The sequence below is a fragment of the Sinocyclocheilus anshuiensis genome, unplaced genomic scaffold (assembly GCF_001515605.1).
Source record: "Sinocyclocheilus anshuiensis isolate Anshui unplaced genomic scaffold, SAMN03320099.WGS_v1.1 scaffold890, whole genome shotgun sequence".
NCBI classification, from domain to species: Eukaryota; Metazoa; Chordata; class Actinopteri; order Cypriniformes; family Cyprinidae; genus Sinocyclocheilus; species Sinocyclocheilus anshuiensis.
The window spans coordinates 511,610-532,728 of NW_015537986.1; the positions used below are offsets into that span (position 1 = coordinate 511,610).

Genomic DNA, 21,119 nt, shown 5'->3' on the forward strand with positions numbered 1-21,119 from the left:
GCGTAAAAAGACAGTATAAGTCATTATAATCAGTAATTATGTCCCCACTGGATGCAACAAATGCCTCGTTTGTAATGGGTTTTAATGTTTTTGTCTCGTCGCTCCGGCCGGGACACGGCATCAACAGTATGTGAGGGGCGTAACATTTCCGTCTCACGCTTGAGGTATTCGGCCAATCACAACGCATTGGATAGCTGGCCAATCACAGCACACCTCGCTTTTTCAGACCGATGAGCTTTGTAAAAATCGACGCGTTTCAGAAAGGCGGGGCATAGAGGAGAAACAATAATGTACAGTATGTGGAAAATAATGTGTTTTTTTTTTACTTGAAACCGCATAAACACATTTCATTACACCAAATACACCAAATAATGTTATTTTTAGCAGCATCATATGACCCCTTTAAATGAATATACTTTAACAATCTAGAAGTATTTTTTACAACAGCTGTACTATTATTACATATGGAAGACTTCTCTTATTGTCATTTTACTGTGATATTCCTGTATCACACTATCACTAGATCATTGCATTACAGTAAGTCAGATCTGTATGGTCAGATGGCAAGTGTCTTGCATTAAAGCATGTGACATGCTTTTCGTTTGACTCTTGGTGTGAATGAGTCTTTATACTGCTGTGCTGATCCTTTCCAGAACATTTGGATTAGAAGAACTTGTCACTTTCACTGTTCCAACTCTAAATCTGCTTAGTGCCTTTGAATAATGAATCTCTTTTATATGCGGTTTACTCTGGGCTAAAAAAGAAAAAAAACAACTGGGCTAAAATAAGCTGGCTTGTCACGTGCATACTGTGCATTGTTTACACTTATCAACGGTACAGCTCTAAGAACACTTACATTAATGCAACTACACCTATAAAAATGCTTCTTCTAAAGGAGCCTTGTTAAGTCACCTCCTTCAACGAAGTGAGTGAAATGCTGCAAATGTTATCAGATGTGATATAGCATCAAAAAAGACATTTCTGCAATTATCGTGCTTATATGACTTGTTTTATATTTATATATAAGTTTTATATTTGTAACTTTTTTGATCCTTTTGATTTCTTCAATTGCAGTTTACTTAATCAGCAAAATAACAGAAGTGACAAATTCCACAGACTAATTTTACTCTGATTCATATAGAATCCATTCACGGCATGTGTAATGTTATCCATTTTATTTATCCTAATGAATAATCTTACTCAATAACTTGTGCGGTCACTGTTTTGAGCACAAGCCTGAAGATGACATACCTGCATTACAAGTTTCCATTACTTAAACACCTAGAGTGAATAATTTAGTGAAAAGCAGACATTAATGAAGATTCTTCAGTTGTGTCTCTTCTGTTAAGTAAACTTGTAAATAGCGGTGCTCCGACTGATTGGCTACCGATCACTATCGGCCGATAATCATGTTGGGATGATTGATCGGCGGTCTCTAAAAGGCCGATCTCAAAAAAACGATCTCAAGCTGATGACGCTGCCGTGAGAGGTTTGGCACGACATGCAGCGGCACCGACTCAGTCTCTGTCCGGCGCGGATGAAATAATTATAATGCTGAAGGTGAGGTACTCTCCTCTCCTGTAGACCGTGCGCTCATGCACACTCGCAGCACACACACATAATGCCAGGTTCACATTACTCCGTTTGCAGTGCGTATGTGGTGCGTATTTTTTCCGCGCTCATGTTAACGGATTAAAGCATTCACACTGCACACGGCAGTGCGTTCAGGAGAGGTGCGTCTGCAGCAGTGCAGAGATTGTTTCTGAGTCTATTTTTGCTGTGATACACACGCAGAATTAAAGTGACAGCGCATTGTTTGCAGTACATATGAAAACGAAAATGTAGCAGTTGCCCCATAAATGCATATACAGTGGGTACGGAAAGTATTCAGACGCCCTTCAATTTTTCACTCTTTGTTATATTGCAGCCATTTGCTAAAATCATTCTCCGTATGCGGTGCATATTTTTTCCACGCTCATGTTAACGGATTAAAGCGTTCACAGTGCAGCAGTGCAGAGATCGTTTCCGCAACGAGTCTATTTTTGCTGTGATACACGCGCTGAATTAAAGTGACAGCGCATTGTTTGCAGTACATATGAAAACGAAAATGTAGCAGTTGCCCCATAAATGCATATAATTAAAGTATACTGTCTTTCACAGTCAACACATATGGCTTGTTGGCTAGTTTTAAAGGAAAAGAGCACTGTTAGATAAACAAGGCAATAATAGATGGCACTCGTGGAGGTAGGAAAACAAAGTTCTTTATGAACCGCAAGGTTTGCTAATAAAGATTTTAATGCAAAAGGAAAGGCACTAGAGCTGACTATTTCTATCAATGGTAAGTTTGTGATAACGTAAGAAAAGTAGTTTAAATGTTTTGCCACTTGCTTGAGCAACTTAATATATAAATATAGAATTAAATGCAAAAGTAAAAAGCATTGAATGATGTGGTGCTTATATTTATTGTGTTTAAACATGTCTGTCAAAGATTGTATTACTGTACTGCGTAAAAAAAGAATTGCAATGCTGAAAAAGCATTTTCAGTGACAATGTTTGGATTTGAAATCAAAATAATGGAATGATTATAATGTTGGAATAAATGTTGTGTTTGTGGTAAACAGCCACAGATCAGTAGCGGACTCCTGTGTGAAAGCTGCTTCTCCTCTCACAAGAGTGACTTAAGAGGGGAATTTCCCCCATTTCAAAAATGAAATTCATGCCCTGAATAAATGTCTAAAAATCCTGATTGAAGTATCACTATAAATTGTTATAAATGATAAAAAGAAGGCTTTAAAAAGATCGGTATCGGCAGATACTGCTTTCTGTAATCGGCGATCGGTGATCGGCCTCAAAAATCCTGATCGGAGCACCCCTACTTGTAAATATCAACATTTTTTCAAATATGTGCATTTCAGTTCATGCAAAGAATACTTACTGTTCTCTATTGGTATTACTAGTAGTAAGTAATAGGTTGATTCATCATTAAAATAATTGTGTAATGTGTTATATAATATAGTAATATAATAATATAAAGTAATAATAAAGTGCACAACAAAGGAGTAGAATCCAAAAGGTACTTTTAATAAATCCAAGGAGAAAACATGGGGGGGAAACCAACATCCATATACAAACAATACCTGACCATGAACTGAGGGTATAGATACAATGGGAATGTAATCAAGAGGAAGAGAAACAGGTGTGTACTAATTAATAGCCAGGGAGACAAACTTGGGAACCAGGAGAACAGGAACACAGAGAAAACTAAGCCAAAACATAACATAAACGTGACAAAATGCTAATAATTGTTCAGGGTTTTTTTTTTGTTGTTTTATTTTAATCTTGTTGTTTATGTTTTGTCCAGGGCATTGCAGTCTTGGACTTGGACTATGACTTGGAAATGATCACGTTAAAGCATAATGGTGTATGAATAGTTTGCAATTATTGGAAAATATTACTATGGCTTGTCAATTACTGGTACCAAATGGATCAACCTTCACTTTTATCCCAGAATCACACTTTACACATGTGTCAAGTCATTATTAGTCCAGGAAAAGTCTCGCTGCTTTCAAAGTTCAGTGTTTTTGATAATGATTGATCTATGAACACTGAACAGAAATCCAAGATCAAATGCTCAGATGGCCTTTGTTTGTAATTGTCACTAAGTGCCAAGCCCCTCCATATACAATGTATCTTTAGAGACATTGAGACATTCAATATATACCAAAGAATGGGTATCAAATTTTGTGACAATATCTTATTCCATTTTCTGGGCATGACTGTACTGAGTTACAGTTCTCTAGTTGATAGTAATTGTTCTCGAAGCAAAGTTTTTCTGGTTTTACTTTGTTTCCAGTACAGTGGATTAAAAAGAAAGAAAGAAAGAAAGAAAGAAAGAAAGAAAGAGAGAAAGTGATTGTCACGCAACTTTTTTTCTGTCATTTTGAGATGTAGCCTAAACTTGCATTTGTGAAGTCAGAATTGTGAGATATAAAGTCACAATGATCTTTTTTTATACTTTGATGAAAATTGTTCAAATAATTGGTTCAAATAAAATATCAAACGCAATTATTCATATGGTTTTATTGAACAAAACAGTTAAATACATAATGTAATAAAAAAATATAATCATAACTTATGTACATTGTGTATTATATCAAATGCCAGCAGAGGGCGCCGAAGACCGGACAATTGTTTTTACACCATGTGACCCAGTGTTTCCACTGCCATTATATTACAACGGCACCCCCCGCCCCCCTTGAAGTTCAAGTAAATTTTATTTAATTATATTTTCTCTATAGCGTCAGATCACAACAGAAGTTGTTTAAAGTTACCTTTCCGATAGAACAGGTCTATACCTTGTTATTTTATTAAACAAATTAAATAGCCTTATGTTATTTATCTTATTTACACGACGGCATGTCATTTCAGTCTTTACCTTATGGTCGCGCTCTCTATCGCGCACAGCAGAGTTCCGCCCCGTCACTTGTGGATGCGCGTTCACGACAGTACCATGACGCGAGCGTGTGGCGGCACCGGCGCTGACCCATCTTACGGTTTCGAACAACACGAGGGTGAGTAATTAATGAAAGAATTTTCATTTTTGGGTGAACTAACCCTTTAATGTCTGTAGGCCTTACAGTTTGGGCTGCACAATCATTTTAGTGGAGAATAATAAAATATTTTTTTAAATATTTGAAAGAATAGAAGTTACTAGTGATGTTGATACAGTTAACAGATGTCAACACAGATGTGAGAAGCTTCCTTTAGTCATTTTCTAATATTTGCCTTATTTTTCATATTTTCATTTAAAAATGAAAACTTCATGTGCCCACCTTGCCCAACAAGCACAAACTGTGTTACAACTAAATGTGAGAAGAGATAAAAACTAAAACTATGGGAGAAAAGATTTCAGTATGAACACATAGTGTGAGCAGTTTGTGCCTGATTCCCGAACAAATAACTAACATTCTTCATTATTTACCAAATTTGAAAAAGAATGATATGAATGAATGAAACAAAAGAATCCATGTGTAGTCCAGTGGAATAACTCCAGCAATATCTATTGTTCAATTTGTGGGAAATCGGGTGACAAGATCGGAAGACAGAATAGAAAGCTGACATATGGCTCTATCCACTTTTATGGGCTCACCTCTCTCATTTGGTACAAATCCAAATGTTTAAATTTTTTGTGAGTTTACATTTGGTTGCTAATAGGGCTGGAATGACGTGTCAATGTAAACGATGATGTCGAAGATGTCGATTCTGTTTATGTTCATCACTAGCAGTGGCCATTGAAGCAAATCATGCTTAACATTATTCACAGAAACTAATGGCCGAATACATTAATTGTCCATTGTTAATAGCATAGAGATGCATGAAGCACTACTCACTTTCAAACCAAGCAGCTTTCTGTTGGTCAGTGTGGCATGACAGATCTGAACATGACTGAAATCTGCTTGGTGAACTTTTTCACCCTGATATGAAACTCCTGATTACCTGAATTCCTATTGCAAAAGCAGGATACAGCCCATAAAATGTCTCTGTGCTATGTTAAATGTGGCCACACCTTTACAAACGAATTCTTGGGAAACTTGTGCTGTATGAACATAACTGCACTGGAGAGTTAGTTGTCTGCCCTATCATATAGTTTGAGTATCACATTCAACTATGCCTAACTACATTGTTATAAATGTAAAAAACAAGAACTCATACGGGGCAATTCATATCTTTTTGAGGACATTTTTATTAATTTTGGTTGCATTTCCTACTTTGCACAATGCTATTTTAGACCAATGCCAGACTAGCTTGCTTGTTTGTTTCTTTCTTTCTTCTGTTGAACACAAAATAAGTTATTTTGAAGAATGTTGGAAACTGAACAGTTGATGGTAGCCACTGATAGTATTTTTTTTTCCATACTATGAAAGTCAATGGCTACCATCAATTGTTTGGTTACCAATATTCTTCAAAATACCTTCTTTTGTGCTCAAGAGAAGAAAGAAACTCATACAGGTTTGGAACAACTTGAAGGGAGTAAATGATGATAGAATAATTATTTTTGAGTGAACTATCCCTTTTATGCTTAATGGAGGGCAATTGCCTAAGTTAGGATGGCATGTATTGAGATTTTTTGAAAGTGGTTTAATTTCACAACAGTGACAAGCAGTGCTAAAGCTTAGGGCAAACACAGTTGTTACCTGGCTGTCACCAATGAAGACAGGTCAGAGAGAGATAGATGCTGCTCCGCAGGGCGCTTGATTTGCGTGTGTTTGCGTTATCTGTAGTGGCTGTGACGAGATGTTGAAGGGGGGAGTGGCAGGGGCTCACATTTAATAAAAAAATGTATGCCATGGGCTATATTTAATTAAAAACTAAAATATAAAATAAAAAAAGAGCATAAGGCTACATCTAGTCAGAGGCCAAAAAATCCCAGGTGGTTGAGCACCACTTTCAGACACTTTGTACAACCTTAAACCATGGCACTTACACACACACACCTACACACAAATTTTCCTCTCCTTTGCATTTCACCTTTCCTAGTCTAGCTTTCTAATAAACCTAGTATTGTACACTGTTAGAGAATAGTTTTTGGCTCTGTAACAAATTATGATTGACGTAATTTGATCTGTATCTGTAGAAAGTCCTGTTGTTTGCATCGGTCAGCTTAAGTTTGAACTTAGATGTACAGTAGGTCAGTTAGTTATTTCGAGCCACATCCCAAAATGTAATTGGCTTATATCTTTTCAATGGTTTGACTAATCTAAATTCTTTTAATACATTTTTGTCATGATGGTCTCATATCAAATATGTGTGAGTCTATCAAACGCCATATGAAAAGCTAGGAAAAAGAGGGTTTTACAGAACATTAAATTTTTTTTACTACATAGTTTTATATTGTAACAACGTTTGTAGTCACGGGAAGAAGGAGGCGGGAACCGGCGAACATTTAAATACTTTAATAACATAAACAAACACAAAATGAAAGTAAAGCGGCAGCCCCTCGCGGACGACTGCCGCACACAAAACACAAAATAAAGTCCAGGCCTGGTCCTCTCTCGTCCAACACTGTCGTCACTCCTCCTTTTATCCTTCCGGAGCTCCTCCGTGGGACTCGAGACCGGTGAGTGGCACAGGTGTCGTGCATTAGCATTTACTCCACCGGCCTCGCTCTGTTCCCACGGCTCTCGGCCCCGCCCCTCTCGTCACATAACCCCATCGCCCCTCGCAGGCCGGGGGGTACTCACAAGACTGCGCTCTACTCCACCCCTCTGGGGGAGCCGATCACGGCGGCCGCAGCATACCTGGGGGTAAGGACAGACAGACGAGGCGAGAGAAAAGGAGACGGAAAGATGAGGAGAGACAGAGACGAGAGAGAGGAAAAAAAAAAAAATCTTGTTCCGGTTCCCAGACACACTGCTGCTCGGCCCTCCACCAGCTGGGTAAACTCTTCCGCGATGCCAGGCGGCGGCACTGGACAGCCCTCGGTGGACGGCCCGACACTCCTCCGCTGCCCGGTGGACGGCGACGGCTCTTCCGGGTTCGGGCAGCCGGCAGGAGTCCCTTGTTCCCTGCTCCTCCCCATCACATATATATTTTGAAATTAAATTGTTGACTTATAGACCACCCCACCAAGTTTATATTCTCTGGGTTTTATGGTCTCTGATGCCCAGATTCTTAAAGGGATCCAAAAATGAAAATTCTGTCATCATTTACTTACCCTCAAGTTGTTCCAAACCTGTTTGTTTCTTCCTTCTGTTGAATATAATTGACAATATTTTGAAGATTGTGGATAACAAAACAGTTGCTGGCCCCCATTGACTATCATAGTATGGGGGGGAAAATACTATGGAGGTCAATGGGGCCCAACAACTGTCTGGTTACCAAAGTTCTTAAAAATATTTGTGTGTGTGTGTGTTTAGCAGGAGAAAGAAACTCATACAGGTTTGGAACAACTTGAGTGTGAGTAGGCCCTAAATGATGGCAGAATTTTCATTTTTGGGTCAACTATTACTGTAAGAATCTGGGCAAAAGGTGGAATGAAGATCAGTTCAAATACAATAGGGTTCTAAGAATACACCAACAGCACTGATCGCTATCAGCAGATATTTGTCTTAACCCTGTCTGTTCCTTTTCAGTTTGGGTTGCATGGATAAGAACTTGAACACAAAAAGGTTGAAAGAACCTGAAAGAACTTGAAAGAAATTAAGTCATAGACTAGATACAAAGTACGTTCATTGACATAATATTAAATGAGTAATATGTTGATGTTTGAGTTTTTACTGTACTATACTACAAACGTTTCACCAGCACAGATGCACATGGTTAGCTTACAGTGTCAAGAAATCCATGGTGAGAAGTGTTTGTAATTGTTCTGTGTTAAGCTGCACTTAAGAAAAAGCAATTAGAACCATTCTGGAATATTTGTGTGATGGTGGGAAATTGGCTAATGATGATAGACTGTTAATCGCTACACTGTAAAAAAAAATCCGTAAAATTTACGGTAAAAAACCGGCAGCTGTGGTTGCCGGAATTTTACCGTACAAAAAAACGGTAGCAAAGTTTTAGTTTTTACGGTTTTAACTTAAATTTACAGTTAAATACCGTAATTTCATTAACTGATAAAATGTTATTATATACCAACCTATTGAAGTACTAAAATCTGTTTTGTACCTTTGTAATACACTGATAACCACCAAATGCAGGTGGTGATGAGAAAGTCACATGATGAACCAAAGCCTATCACAAGCAGCTTTTAAATAATAACATATATAGAAGGTGCACAGTATCATTCACACAAACACCAAACACCATCATGGTAACACACATGAAACTGAAATAATGCAATAAACATTCATTTAACAAAATTAGGTGTAACACACAACCCTAATATACAAAACTGATAAGAAAAAACTAAGAAGAAACATAGGTTTCAGAAAGGCGGGGAATAGAGGAGAAACAATAATGTATTCTTTTTAGCAACATCATATGACCCCTTTAAGCATTTGGGTTAGCTTCAGATACTCTGCATATGGATCTGGGTGTGATTTGCTATATAATTAGCAGTGACAGGTTTAGCAAGTTGAAATGGGCCTTGTAATATTCTCGCATAATGAGCTTTCTGTGTTCATTGAAGACTGGAACTTAAACAGTTTAGATTTTTTTTCTCAAACACAACATTTGACCCAAATGGTGAAGGTCAATTTGATTTCTATTTAATTGAGTACATCGTGACCTGAGGCAGTGTTTCCAAAATCTGTTTTCAACAAATTATGTTCAATTACTTCGAAGTGTTACTTGGAAATGTGTTGTAAACTCTGTTTCAGAGAGTTGTCTGTTGTCTGTTTCACACAAACTCTTATATAAATCATTCAGATCTGTTGGTTATAACTCTCTGAGGTTTGTTCTACCCAGCATCCCAGAGCTCCACCTCTGTTATTATGAGTGCTTTAATATTTGTCATTCAAACTGTATAATTTTATCTATAACGCGATTCAAATAGAATATTTATCCATTTTTCATTCTGTATTTTTGGTGCCTAATTTCACTAAAAAAGCAAGACATGAGAACTTTGCACTCTTTCTTTGCAGAACCTGTCCTCTTGGTCCATATAGGAAAAGTTATTAAGAATATGACCCGTCATTGGCTTTCATCTGCATCTCTACATTATCCCATTGGATCTCGCGTTTGTTTGCTGCTCTCATCAGACATTTGGATGTCAGAACTGCAAGTGTAAGAGAGTCGAATGCCTATGATAGGAGACAGCAGAAGCCACAGTCAGAAGGGATTGTGAAGGAGTTGAGAGTCTTGACTTGAAAGATATGACAGAGCATGCTGAGCTGCTAACAGAGATGGCAACTATCGGCCGTCTCTCAGCCACTGAGCGCCTGAAGCATGCGCAGAAGAGACGGGCACAGCAGCTGAAAGGCTGGGCTCAGATGGAGAAGGACAGTGCCCGTAGTCAAAAGGGCAACCACAAGGGAGATGGGGTGAAGAAAAGCAGAAGGGTGACCTTCAGCACCAGTGTGACGTTACTGGAGGCTGCAGCCAGGAATGACATAGAGGAGGGTAAGAGTAAGAGACTAGCAATATTGCACATCTGTTTCACTAATTGTAATAACTGTAGAAATTCCACACACCCCTGTTAAAACTTCAGGTTTTTGAAATGTAAAAAATAATCCAAGATAAATCATGCTAGATCTTTATCCACCTTTAATGTGACATTGAAAGCAGTTATAATTTAGTTTTTCATGACAATTGTATACCTGTCTCTTACTCAAAACATAGTTTTTTTGCTACTCTACCTCCAAGACTTTCATGCAAATGCAAATGTAAGCACATGCTTACACTGTGTTTGCACATGTTACCTTGTGCCTTTTTACTGTGGAAATCAAGACTACATACTTTAACAAAAATAAAAACAATTAGAAAATAAAATCCTATGGGGTTTTTAACAGAGGTTGACTGGTAGGCTAAAAAATGTCCAAATAAATTGTAGGGCCAATAATGTCATAAATTGTCCAAAATGTTAATAGTTTGTAGTTTTGGTGACCTTAGAGCATTTGTGTCTGTTGGCAGTACGAGAGTTGCTCAATAATGGAGTCAGTCCAGACTTGTTCAACGAGGACGGGCTCACTGCACTTCATCAGGTACATGCTCATCAACAAAAACAACACACACACACAGGCTGAAACACAACAAGAACAACAGCTCATTTTATATTGTTTCAACTTGTAAACATAATAAACATAAATACACAAAATCATAATGTTCAGTCTCTGAAGTGTAGTCCTCAATAGACTTACATGAGTTTTTTTTTAAAAGTCACTGTCTAAATAAAAGTCTTCCAACACTTACCAGCCACACAGAAAAACGACTAAAAAAATGCTGACAAAAAAGGCCAAATGGCGATATATTAGTAGACCACTACACTAGTCAATTAGTTAGTTGTTGGATGACCTTTCGATTAGTTGAACATCTTGTCACATCCCTACTCTTGAATCATGTTCTCCACAGACAGTAGTTCAGATAACCATTGAGTTTCTTTGCAGAGCTGCATAGATGATTTTTTGGATATAGCACGCTGTCTTCTGGATGCGGGCGCAAACGTGAATGCGTGTGACAGTGAGCTGTGGACCCCACTACATGCAGCGGCCACCTGTGGACACACTGACCTCGTCCAGCTGCTGATAGAAGCGTGAGTCTCAATTTATAATTCATTTATTGTGCTGATCTTACTGCTCTGTAATACAAAACTTTTATTCTTGTATAAGTATATACAACCTATATATAAACTTCTATTACTGTATAAATAGTGTGTTCCCTGTGATACAGACTGTCTGAGTTCATGTGTTCAGGGGTGCAGATCTGTTGGCGGTGAATGCAGATGGAAACATGCCGTATGATCTGTGTGAAGACGAGGCTACGCTAGAGCTCATAGAGATGATCATGGCAGAGCAGGGTGAGGGTTGCTTTAATATACCTACTACTGAGCTAAATCAAACCTCTTATGCTCAGTGTTGAGGAACATTACTTTTAAAAGATACATTATTTCACTGCTCTTGACAAACAGTAACTCGTTCTTTTATGGACGGTAATTCATACGATTATTTTGTGTTATATTTGCTTTTAAAGAGCATGTTAGTACAGTAGGGTATTTCTCTAGAGCAGGGCTTCTCACTTTTTCATGTTGCAACCTACCTAAAATCATTGCGATCCCTGAAGAACAACTTTGCATTTGTTTTCTTTTAAAATACCTTTTTTTTTATTATTATTTTGTTTGTTGTTGTTGTCATTATTATATTGGTTACACATACATCTACTTATCAGTTTCATTGTGTACCAGAAGTTATGGTAAGCTATAAAAACAGAGATGCATTGAGAAGAAATTTTTGAGCTAGTACGAAAACCAATAATTCAGATGTTGATCTGGCCAGCACTCAAAAAATATTTTTAATTTGACTTTAAACCCTTTAACATTAAGCTACTATCTAATGAATTAAAAATGACGGAATCAGTGAGACTGTATTACAAATGTTAGGTTCATTTTATGAGAAATATATGCTAGAAATATATACAAAATGTATATACAAATAGAAAAAAAGAAATATGGTAACACTTTACAATAAGGTACCATTAGTTAATGTATTAACTAACATGAACAAACAAAGAACAATACATTTATTACAGTATTTATTAATCTTTGTTAATGTTAGTTAATGAAAATACAGTCGTTCATTGTTAGTTCATGGTAATTCATAGTGCATTAACTATTGTTAACAAGCACAACTTTTGATTTTAATAATGCATTAGTAAATGTTGAAATTAACATCAACTAAGATTAATAAATGCTGTAGAAGTATTGTTCATTGTTAGTTCATGTTAATTAAAGTAGTTAACTAATGTTAACTAATTAACCTTATTGTAAAGTGTTACCAGAAATATATACAAATCTACACAGGAAATGAGTAGTTTGACACAACAAAAGTTGTTTTTGTAATGGGTTACTTATTTGAAAAATTAATCCTTATGGTCCCAATATATTACAGATTTAAAATGAAATCTAAATGTACTGTATAACACATGCTTCTTGCAAGTATAAGAGAACAGACCCAGCTAAATGACGACTTTCTATGTCAACTGTTTTAGTAGCAGTTTTAAACCATTTTTATAGATTAGTTGTTGCAGTTTGCAGTACATTTAAACAGTGCTTCTCTAAACAGCTCACACAAATCTTCAGCTCCGTTAGAAGAGAGCACAAACACTTGCTATTATCCATATGTTTGTATTTAGGGATTACCCAGGAGAGAATTGATGAATGTCGCGGAGCCAAGGAGAGAGCAATATTGTCTGACCTTCAAGAGCTGGTTGCGAGCGGAGCTGATCTGAATGTGAAGGACGAGCAGGGGGCCACTCTGGTAAGACTCAGCAGTGCAGGTAGAGAGGACGATCATTTAGAATGTTACAAAAACTGAAGATCTTGTGTGTTCTCTGTGTAGCTGCATATAGCAGCTGCTAATGGATACGTGTCAGTTGGGGAGCTGTTGCTGGAGCACAGAATATCTCCTAACGACAGGGATGCTGACGGGTGGACGCCGCTTCATGCTGCTGCCTGCTGGGGACAGGTGATTATTGAGACACATGAGGGTTTAGTGCATGAAAACAAAATTGATCACATTTATTTTCTTAAAGGCACAATGTGTAAGTTTTCGCTGCTAGAGGGCGCGTATTCAAAACAAACAAAGAGACAAAGGCGTAGTTTGGTGACGCCGTGACTGAGTGTGGAATCATGGGAGTTGTCATCTTTATTCCCACAGCCGATGCAATCCGACGGGACTCGGGCAGAAATCATATTCATGGATGAGCTAATGATTTATTAACGTCGTCGTAAGAAGCAGGGTGAGGCTGAAAGCCGTCGAAGAGAAATGAGGCCACTGAACGAGCGTAACACACGGCTTGAAGGCAGCGGAGCTTTTATTATGCCACAGTCGACCGCTTCCACTCCTTCCGGTCGTGCGTATGTGGGGGAAAAAAAAGCAGGGCTATTTTATCATACTAGATACATTTGAAAGTTCTGTTATTATGCTACTCTGTGCGGTCGTCACCAGTCTAATAAAACACACAACATATTAAAGCGTCTTTGGTGTTTCCATGTTTTCTACAAAACAAAACCAGAAATCGAGGGGTTATGACGTCATTAGCAGGCGACACAATGACACATATGGACACGGTCCGTGTTTTTGGATATTTTAATTTAAAAAAATCTTACATATTGTGCCTTTAATGCATGTTACTGGTCTTGTTATACATTTGATTAACTTTGTAATCTTTTATCAAAATATCATAAATATCAAGTTGGTCACAACTTCCATTGTTTCATTGAAAGCACAGTTGCATAGGGAGTATTAAGTTATATTGTAGACTGCTTCTTCGTAAAAAATTTGAATGATGTTGAAGACCATAGAACAAGCTATAGCAGTAAAAAGTTACAAAGCATGGAAGCAATTTATATGAAGTGCTTTTAGAAAGTTAGTTTCATGTGACTTGTGTGCTTGAAATACCTTTACTTTACACTTTACAATTACACTTATTATTCAGACTTTGGCAAAAACTGATATTTTTGTGCAGCACATTAGCAGCCACCTTCATTGATGGTGTTCCTGAGCTGCTCTTTGACATAAAATGTGTTACATTGATGATGTATGTTGTACAGATGGATATATACATACCTTATACTGTAACGCTAGGTAAAAAACACTCACATAGCTACTTCAGGAGGTGAAAAAAACAAATGCTGTGTAAATTATTTCAAGTATATATTCTGTTATAACACATTACAAATAAATCTCAGAAATTAACATAATTTTTTCCATCCTACTGTTTTTTTTTTTATCTTGGAAAATGGACGAGAAATGTTTATGATGGCTAAGGGTATGCCCCTTAGAAATAAACATTTCTCGTCCAATTTTATAGTTTTTTGTTTAATAAAATAGAATGAGAGAAGGAAAAGCTCTTATTAATTATTTATTTATTTGTGTTCTGCCCCACCTTCCTATTTACTAAGTAATAAATGGTACACTTAGTAATAGTAAACATGTAATGGACTTTAATTCATAAAGTTGGCAAAAACATATTAACTTTAATATCAGAATTAATGTCGATTCTTCAGTGATTGTGTCTTTCTTCACTCTTAGATCCAGATGGTGGAGCTGCTGGTAGCTAATGGTGCAAATTTAAACGCCAAGTCTGAGCTGGATGAGACGCCTCTGGGTATGACACATTCCAAAGGTTTGATCAGGAGTGACTTGACTGGAGGCTTCACAATACTTTTTGTTATTTTATAGATGTGTGCACTGATGAGGAGGTCCGGGCCAAAATGATGGAGCTGAAACACAAACACGATGCCATCATGAAGGGTCAGGACAAACACAAAAACACACTGCAGAGACGAGTGTCCAGCACAGGCAGCAGAGGGTGAGTGCTGATGAAGAGATTGCAACGCCACACTTCACATCTTGTGATAGTTGTATTAAAAATTAAGTCTAATATATTCTCTCCCTTTAGGTTTAATAAGAAGTTGTTGCTACAGAAAAGAATTGATTGTTTTTTGTAATTGTTATGAGGTGTAGTTTGAAGCATGTAATGCATGGCACAAAGCACACATGAAAACATTCCAGAAAATGATTTTCCATAGTTAAAAAGTAGTTTTTAATTCTCAGAATTTAAAAAGTATGTATACTGTGCAACAGCACAAACTATGAGGGAAAAAATGACATTTGTTTAGAGCTTTTTTATAAAAGTAAGTGGAGATGGCAAAGATGCCGAAAGACTACTATATATGCTGCCATGACTTGACTGCAAATAGCTACAATACGGATCTATTCAGAATGACTATACACACCAGAATACATGAGAAATATAAAAATTTCAAATCTATCGAAACTTAGCAATCTGAAGGTGACCACATGAGTGAACAGTTCCTCTGTCAGTGTGGTTGTTTCATTTGCTTTGAGCATCTGGTGCCAATATGTGGGTCAAAGACAAAAAGGGTTTTTCAAGCATCAAAACAGTAAAAGTTTAATACAGCTTTACATGTATTTATTTTTCCCCCCCCATAGTTTATTATGTGTCCTGTTTAATTTTATTTTTGGGAGGGTTTTTTATGCGACATCTCATCTTTGACCCATGTATATAACACCACTGACCCATCTATTATGAAACACTCACGAAACAATTTTTTTTGACAACATTGTGAATATATTGAAATATGTTTGGTCAAAAATACAATGCTAGAGATCAGTGCTTTGCTCACTTGCAGTAACGTTTACACTGGGCTGCTGTAATTGACATTTTTTTCTGGGTGGATAATTGTGTTAATGATGGTAATTGTGATCTTAATATACAATTAACTGTGTTAATATCAAATAACCCTCTTCTTTGTGTGGTTTGTGTTTACAGTAAAGTAGTGAGGCGCACCAGTGTGAATGAGCGCAGCAGTCTGTATCGCAGAGAGCATCAGAAGGAAGCCAAAGTGTGGCAGGAGAGAGGAAGACAGACAGATGCCCTGGATGATGATGAAGACAGACAGACTGATGCTGAACTGAACCTGCATGCTGCACTGGTGAGAAATTCCATTCAGTGTTTGAAACCTTCTGAAATATGACAGATTGGAAATACAAATTACATATTTTCCCTTTTCAAAAATCTTGCATTAAAGCTGTGGTGTGTATGTTCTGCACCACCAGTGACACCAAGCAGCAGAATAATAATAGTAATAATAATACATTTCATTTTATAAAACACCTTTATAGCAAATATCTCAAGGTGCTTACACACAAAACAGAGGAACATTAAAACAAACGTAACCATGCATAGAAAAAGATTAAAAGCAAGTAAAGGCTATCCTAAAAAAATTGGTCTTAAGAAAAGATTTAAATAAATGAATAAACTCAGCTTTTCTATTATGAGTAGGGATATTATAGTAAAAAAAAAATGGTGGAAGGGTTTATTGTGTTTGTTCTGCTCTTTTTCTTCCTTGTATTTCTGCCCTAAAAATGTGGGCCTCGGAACTTGGAACTCTCCCATATTATACCACCCAAAACTCGCATACGTAGACACATCTACCCAACACTAGGTGGCTCTATAATAATTACATTTATTTTTGCTAACAACTCCAAAACCTTCTACGGACTAGAATATTTTTTTGGTATCGCATTGATAGATATCCCATGATCATATGCATTTCAGTTTCCATCTGTATTTTAACATTTTTATTAACTTGAATTTATCTTTGGCTGTTTGCCTGATTTACATGAGGTTTGTTTTGTATTATGTAGACATGCTTCCAACAAAAGCTTATCAAAAGAGTTCTGATTCATTTCAAGGAGACATATTATGCCCCTTTTTACAATATGTAATATAAGTCTCTGGTGTCCCCAGAATGTGTCTGTGAAGTTTCAGCTCAAAATACTCCACAGATCATTTATAATATCATTTTGAAAATGCCTATTTTGAGTGGAAGCAGAAACACGCTGTTTTTTTGGGCCTGTCTCTTTAAATGCAAATGAGCTGCTGCTCCCCGCCCCCTTTTCCAGAATAGAGCTGCGCCATTACAGCTCCTACCTGCTAAAAAACATATGTTTTGGTTCTGATTATCATGTTTATCATGCTGAACCATATGAGTTTAAACTTCTGATATACGGTTTTCTGAGTGCACACATCCGAAGCACAAAATAAATCAATAAATCCATGAGTCCCAATGAGGTTGGGATGCTAAACAGTGTTCTGTGCTCATCTGTGCAGCCAAAGACAGAACAGTTAGCTTGTTTTGCTCAAACTTTCACCATGGCATTAGAGCTGGTACACCGTCGTAGCTTGTGAAACCAAAATGACGGCGCCGTAGGTGTAAACTTACAGATTAAAGGGCTGGTAATATTATGAGATCCCTTTGCCATGTCACCAAGGGAGCGAAATCAGACACGCTCGTTTTCTCAGACGCCTGCAGAAAAAGGCTTACCAGAACAAAGTTACTGGGTTAATCTTTTTCACATTTCCTTGATTGGTAGATGCACCGGAGACCTGATTATAGCACTTAAAACCTGGAAAAGTCAGATTTACATGATATGTCATCTTTAATTTTAAAGATTGTATTCACCAAATTCTACAGCAAAAATGAGGCTAGTCGCTGAAGCATGTGGTCCTCCTGTAGGGGAACGTCAAAAGAAATTCAAGTAGCACCACTTACCTTGTCGGATGGAAGCAAATCTGTTGTTGGCGGCCTGAAACACCACTTGTGGATGGCTTTCCTCAAGATCAAACAGCTCGTCTTTGCCGGGTTTGGAGCAGCGTCCAGAGCGCAGAGTTCCAGTGGGCCCCATGGGGGTCAAGTACTTGCCCTCACAGTCCTTGAAGGCCAACTTGCCTGATTTCAGTTCCAAAGTGTAGCCTGTCCCACGGCCATTTTCAGAGGACAGTTTCCCATCATTGTTCAGAAAGCGGCTGTCGCTGGTCTTAAGACAATATTTGCCATCCATGTACACAAGAGTTAAAAGAGCATCCACACCCCAAGGGATGTTGCTGTCCACAGCAATCTCTCCCTCTGGAGATGCTAGGTGGGCATAGCGTTTGCGGGCCACACTGAGCAGATTTGCCTGTGGGTGCAGGGCCAGGTGCATGGCCCATAGTTCTGCCTCACCAATGGTCTGAGCAAAGCAAGACAAGTAGTCCTCTGAACCTCCGAAGAAGCGCAGATATGGCTCGGACTGCAGGGCCCAGCGCCCGTCTGACTGTGCCACAATCAGAAAGCGGCAGTCATTCTCTTTGGTTTCAGCTTCACAGCTTACCTTGCCATCTTTGTCGGAAGCCAGGTAGCGCCCCAGGTGACTGCGCAGGTAAACCACCTGACCATCCTGCTCATCCTGCTCCAGAGTCCAAATCTGCTTCTTCTTTAGACTTGGAGCTGAAGCGTTCACCTTGAAGCCAAAGGCCTCTGCTGTTAGATAGCGATTCTCGTAATTGATAAGCCCGAATTGTAGCTTGAGGGCTTTACTGCCATTGGAGGGCATCCTGGCTTAAAACCCAGATGGAAGCCAGAGAGTGTTGAAAGTCCAGAGAAGAAGCTGAACAGCAATGTTAGCTCCCCTACTTGTCCTTATTAATCTTCTTCCTATTGGGGAAGAGTAAAGTGAAGTCCACTTCACGAAAAGTCAGATTTTCATGATATGTCACCTTTAATGATTTAGCAAATGTGGGCCCAAATATTAGTGCATGTTGCCCATAATGACTAATTAGCTTATTAGTTACATTGAACACAATGTACAAACTTCACTAGGACATTCTGATGAATGTAAAATTTTATAAATTTCCATTGCTAGGGAGTGGTATAACTAAAGAAAAACCCTATGCGAACAGTGTGTTGGGAGAAATACAACCAAAAATGCCAATTTAACCAGAAATACAACTGTACAGTATACACTGGATCAAAAGCATCTTTTTTAATTTACACGGTCAGTTTTTGTAATATTTTCCATTTTCCAACTGCTGAAAATTGCTGCTTATGGCTATATTGAGTTAAATGATTTTGCAAAGAGTACAATGATCATGTAAAGCCCAAACTGATCTTTTTTTTGTTGAGAGCTTCAGTCATGTGTTTGTGTCTTATATATACAGATGTGACCATCCTTGGTGAATTTTCTTGTACTTGTCCCTCCTTTGGTTTAGGTGTCCGGCTCTAATGCAATCCCTGTTCCTCCAATAGAGGTCGGCGAGGTGGAAAATGGAGCTCAAGTTTTGGGGAACGGCAGCACAGCTTTATTTTCTTCCTCACTTCCAGGAGAACTCCAAGGAGGGGGTCTCATGGATCGCAGCGCCTCCTATCAGCTCACTCCAGCTTCAGCTGCTGCTGCTGGCGGGGACGACATGAGCAGAGAAAGATCTCACCACACGCTCGCAGATCTCAAACGACAGAGAGCAGCAGCTAAACTGCAGAAACATCCAGCACCTGCTTTACCTCTGTCAGCAGACCCTCAAGATGAGGTCATCCCTGAAGGACCCCAGGGGCCGCTGGAGCCCCCTGAATCAGTACAACAGGATGTGTCCCCCAGTGAGGTGTACTTTACCCAAGCTAGTGGAGATCCACCTCTACTGAAGCTGAGAGCACCAGAAGAGGACACAACTAATACGAAAGAGCCATGCTGTGGGCTCATGTAGAAGCAGCGGACGAACATGGTTGGTTTAATATGATTGTGCAGTTCTTGTGTACGACGTGGACATTATAAGGCAGGTACGTGGAAATGAGTTTTATGTCCAAGTCACACTTTCTCTCACAATGGCACATAGACTGAGTGAGCTGACGTTTTCAACACTACTATGAATAATAGCACCAGAATTTTGATGGATTTACATAGCTTTCTGAATGTATAACACAAGAAATCAGAAAAAAAAGAAGACCGCCTACATTTAGATAATTTCATGGATTAATTGCATTATTGCAGTATTTCAATCTTTTAAGCTCATCATTTTATTTTAATTAGTTGGTATGGTCATTAAAGTTTCAAAGTATTGATTCAGTTGTTCAATACATAGAAAGAAAAAAAACTGACACTGAGCACTTTACTTGACAAAACTTTCAGCAATCTTCACAACTTTTATATATATATATATATATATATATATATATGTGTGTGTGTGTGTGTGTGTGTGTGTGTGTGTAAAAGTATACTGAGCACAAAACAGCACATTTGAATTGCACTGATCAAAATAAAATTGCATGTCTTTAACAGCTCTGCTGCGATCTTACAACTAGCACACTTGCGCTAGTTCTTCATTCACATCTGGTTGCACCATTTGATCATAATTACTGCTTTCAACACCCTCGTATCCCAGCATCTGTCTACTTTGTTTATTGCCTTTGAGATTGAACTTAAGCTAATTTTAATGTAAAGAAATCATTTGTTTATGTTTATCATTTGTTATTTGTTTATAATGTTTTTTCTTCAAACCTTCTCATGAACATAAAATCAGCATTGTTTTTTCTTTTTTCTCTCACATTTTTCTTTTTGTTCATCACACTTTGTTGTACTGCATCAATTAGATACAATAAAACCAAAATGAAAAATCTATTTAAATACTTTTTGGTCTGAATACCTTCTGGCAATTGGGTGTAGAAAATCACAAATTCAAACAATTAAAAAAAAAATGTTGTTTTGTTTAAAAACGGAAAATAAGAATTCAAGCCGATTTTTAGTTTTTTGTTTGTTCGTCTAAAAAAATATGACTTTACAGCTCTAATATTTTACTCACATATTGGACAGCGAATTAGTAGCTGGATTATGACTTCTTTAATAATTTACAGGGTGAAGATATATTCCAAAATGTCATTTGTAACATTCAGTTAGACTAATTATTGTAATCTTAATACTCCTGGATTATATCTAACACTATGTTTTATATCTGAAACGCTCCTCAGATCACATAATTTGTATTTTTTTAATGAAGCAACTGTATTCTGATTATCAAAGATTACAGAAGAACATAATGCACTTTTATAATTTAATAAAAGCAAATAACTTTGCATAATACATATTTCAAATTGTAAAATGTACATTTCACGCATTCTGTTACTCTCC

At 37.7% G+C, this 21,119-nt stretch overlaps 1 protein-coding gene, 1 long non-coding RNA gene and 1 pseudogene across 2 annotated transcripts in view; 1 reads left to right on the top strand and 2 right to left on the bottom strand.

The window, feature by feature from the left end:
* Window positions 1–20,442, top strand: part of ppp1r16a (protein phosphatase 1, regulatory subunit 16A) — a 29,002-nt gene extending 8,560 nt beyond the window's left edge. The window contains exons 2-11 of the mRNA XM_016468678.1: window positions 9,585–10,062; window positions 10,573–10,643; window positions 11,046–11,191; window positions 11,352–11,455; window positions 12,787–12,911; window positions 12,993–13,118; window positions 14,688–14,763; window positions 14,838–14,967; window positions 15,952–16,114; window positions 19,213–20,442. Coding sequence (XP_016324164.1) covers window positions 9,816–10,062; window positions 10,573–10,643; window positions 11,046–11,191; window positions 11,352–11,455; window positions 12,787–12,911; window positions 12,993–13,118; window positions 14,688–14,763; window positions 14,838–14,967; window positions 15,952–16,114; window positions 19,213–19,701 — 1,677 coding nt within the window. The 5' untranslated portion in view covers window positions 9,585–9,815 and the 3' untranslated portion in view covers window positions 19,702–20,442. The remainder of the gene's footprint in view (window positions 1–9,584; window positions 10,063–10,572; window positions 10,644–11,045; window positions 11,192–11,351; window positions 11,456–12,786; window positions 12,912–12,992; window positions 13,119–14,687; window positions 14,764–14,837; window positions 14,968–15,951; window positions 16,115–19,212) is intronic.
* Window positions 4,378–10,679, bottom strand: LOC107674656 (uncharacterized). Its single transcript, XR_001632523.1, has 3 exons — window positions 10,666–10,679; window positions 10,260–10,263; window positions 4,378–4,451 (listed from the first exon to the last, which is right to left on the bottom strand). It is a non-coding gene; the product is annotated as an uncharacterized LOC107674656 (long non-coding RNA).
* Window positions 17,564–18,684, bottom strand: LOC107674649 (fascin-2-like; annotated as a pseudogene).
* Window positions 20,443–21,119: the final 677 nt, after the last annotated feature.